This window comes from Babylonia areolata, chromosome 6 (genome assembly GCF_041734735.1).
Source record: "Babylonia areolata isolate BAREFJ2019XMU chromosome 6, ASM4173473v1, whole genome shotgun sequence".
In the NCBI taxonomy this organism is placed as follows: Eukaryota; Metazoa; Mollusca; class Gastropoda; order Neogastropoda; family Buccinidae; genus Babylonia; species Babylonia areolata.
In genome coordinates, this window is record NC_134881.1 from 12,119,455 (window position 1) to 12,121,256 (window position 1,802).

Below are 1,802 nucleotides of genomic sequence, written 5' to 3' on the forward strand. Positions count from 1 at the left end.
GACACACAGAGATTCAGTGAGAGAGATAGAGAGAGAGAGAGAGAGGGAGGGAGGGAGGAAGAGGGAGAGAGACACACACACTTCACACACACACGCACACACACACACACACACACACACACACACACACACAGAACCTTTGCTCCTCGTCTTTAGTCTCGCCCCGCGCATTCACCTCTACCCCTCCCCTTCCCCCCACCCCCCTTTTTTTTCACTTGAGAAGACCCCCTCACACACACACACGCACACACCCAGCACTGCACGCACACACAGGCACGTTCCCCAGTTTCCGTGTGTGGTGTATAAAATTGCCTTTGTTCCGTGGTCAGTGGACAGAAGTGGTACCACCAAGCAACTAGCCACCACCATTGCCGTAGTAGTAGTGGTTGCAGCCGTTGTGTGTGTGTGTGTGAGTGTGTTGTGTGGACAACGCGACACAAGGACTTGTGTGTGTGAACTTGTTTTTGTTTTGTTTTGTTTTTTACTTCTTCTTTTTTTTAAGTGTGTGAAGTTTTTTTGTTTTTTTTATCTCTTCCCCCTTCCCTGCCATCCCCCTCGACAGTGTGATTGATTGGAATTGGAAAGCTTTGAAATTTTTTGAGGGGGTTTCCTTGTTCTCTCTCTCTCTCTTCTGTGTTTGAAAACTACGTTGATGGGTTCGGCGGAGTGCATTTTATGGCTGTGAGTATAATTATTTTCGTCATGTAGTGTGTGTGTGAGAGAGAGAGGGAGAGATGGCATTCGTGTGTGTGTGTGTGTGTGTTTAGTCTGGTTTGAGAAGTGTGGAGGAGTTCACTGCCATGTCGGGGTTGTTGTTGTTTTGGGGGAGGGAGGGGGGGGGGCAGGGGGGCACGAGGTGTTGGGTTTCTTCTTCTTTTCCGTCGTCGTCGTCATCGTATTCTCCTTCTTCTCTTCCTTCTCGTTTTAACATCATCATCATCATCACTTTCTTCGTCGTCGTCGTCGTCGTTGTCATATTCTTTCCCCTCCTCCTCCTCCTCCTCCTTCTCCTCCTCATGTTCTTCTCAATTTCTTCTTCTTCGAGTTTCTTCGTCGTCGTCGTTGTCAGATTCTCCAGCTTCTTCTTCCTTTAGTTTCTTCTGCTTCTTCCTTTTCGCCGTCGCCGTTATCATATTCTCCTCCTCCTCCTCCTCCTTTTCGTCGTCGTCGTCCTCCTCCTCCTCTTCGTCCTCCTCCTCGTGTTCTCTTAGTCTTCTTCCAGTTTCTTCTTCTTCTCCTTTTTCTTCCACTGTGGCGCTGTGACTGCTTGCCCCCCCCCCCCCCCCTCCAACCCCACCCACTCCACTCTCCCTGTTCTCTTCCCCCCTCTCCCTCCTCCTCTCCCCCCCTCTTTTCTTGAGCCCCTGGTTGTCTTTGTTCCGAGGGAGTCTTGGGGGCCGGCCCACTTTTTGGGTGGGACCGACTTGTACCGTTTCTTTTTTTCTTGTTTTAAGTGAGTGGGTGAGTCCCATATATATATATATATATATATATAGTAGCTTCAATGCAGTACGTTCTTCAGTTTTCACACAGATCTTTGTTCAGAAAAAAAAAGTGTGCACCTCAACAGCAAAGTAACAAGGAGCTTAAAAAAAAAAAAAGAAGCTAATATCGTGTCCCAGCGTTTTGTGTGTGTGTGTGACGGCTGGTTGCGCAAACGCAGTTCTGTTGTATGTTTTCCAAGTCGCATAGAAATGACACTGACGTCGATGACACTTTCTGACGTCCGTGTTTTGCCTAGATTGATTTTGTTTCGGTGTGTTTGGAATAAAAGAAAAAAAAGAAGGAAAAAAAACCACTTC

General features: G+C 47.7%; 1 protein-coding gene across 1 annotated transcript in view; it reads left to right on the top strand.

Moving 5' to 3' along the window:
- Window positions 1-519: 519 nt before the first annotated feature.
- Window positions 520-1,802, top strand: part of LOC143283289 (zinc finger protein AEBP2-like) — a 39,069-nt gene continuing 37,786 nt past the window's right edge. Inside the window, exon 1 of the mRNA XM_076589472.1 lies at window positions 520-681. Coding sequence (XP_076445587.1) covers window positions 653-681 — 29 coding nt within the window. The 5' untranslated portion in view covers window positions 520-652. The remainder of the gene's footprint in view (window positions 682-1,802) is intronic.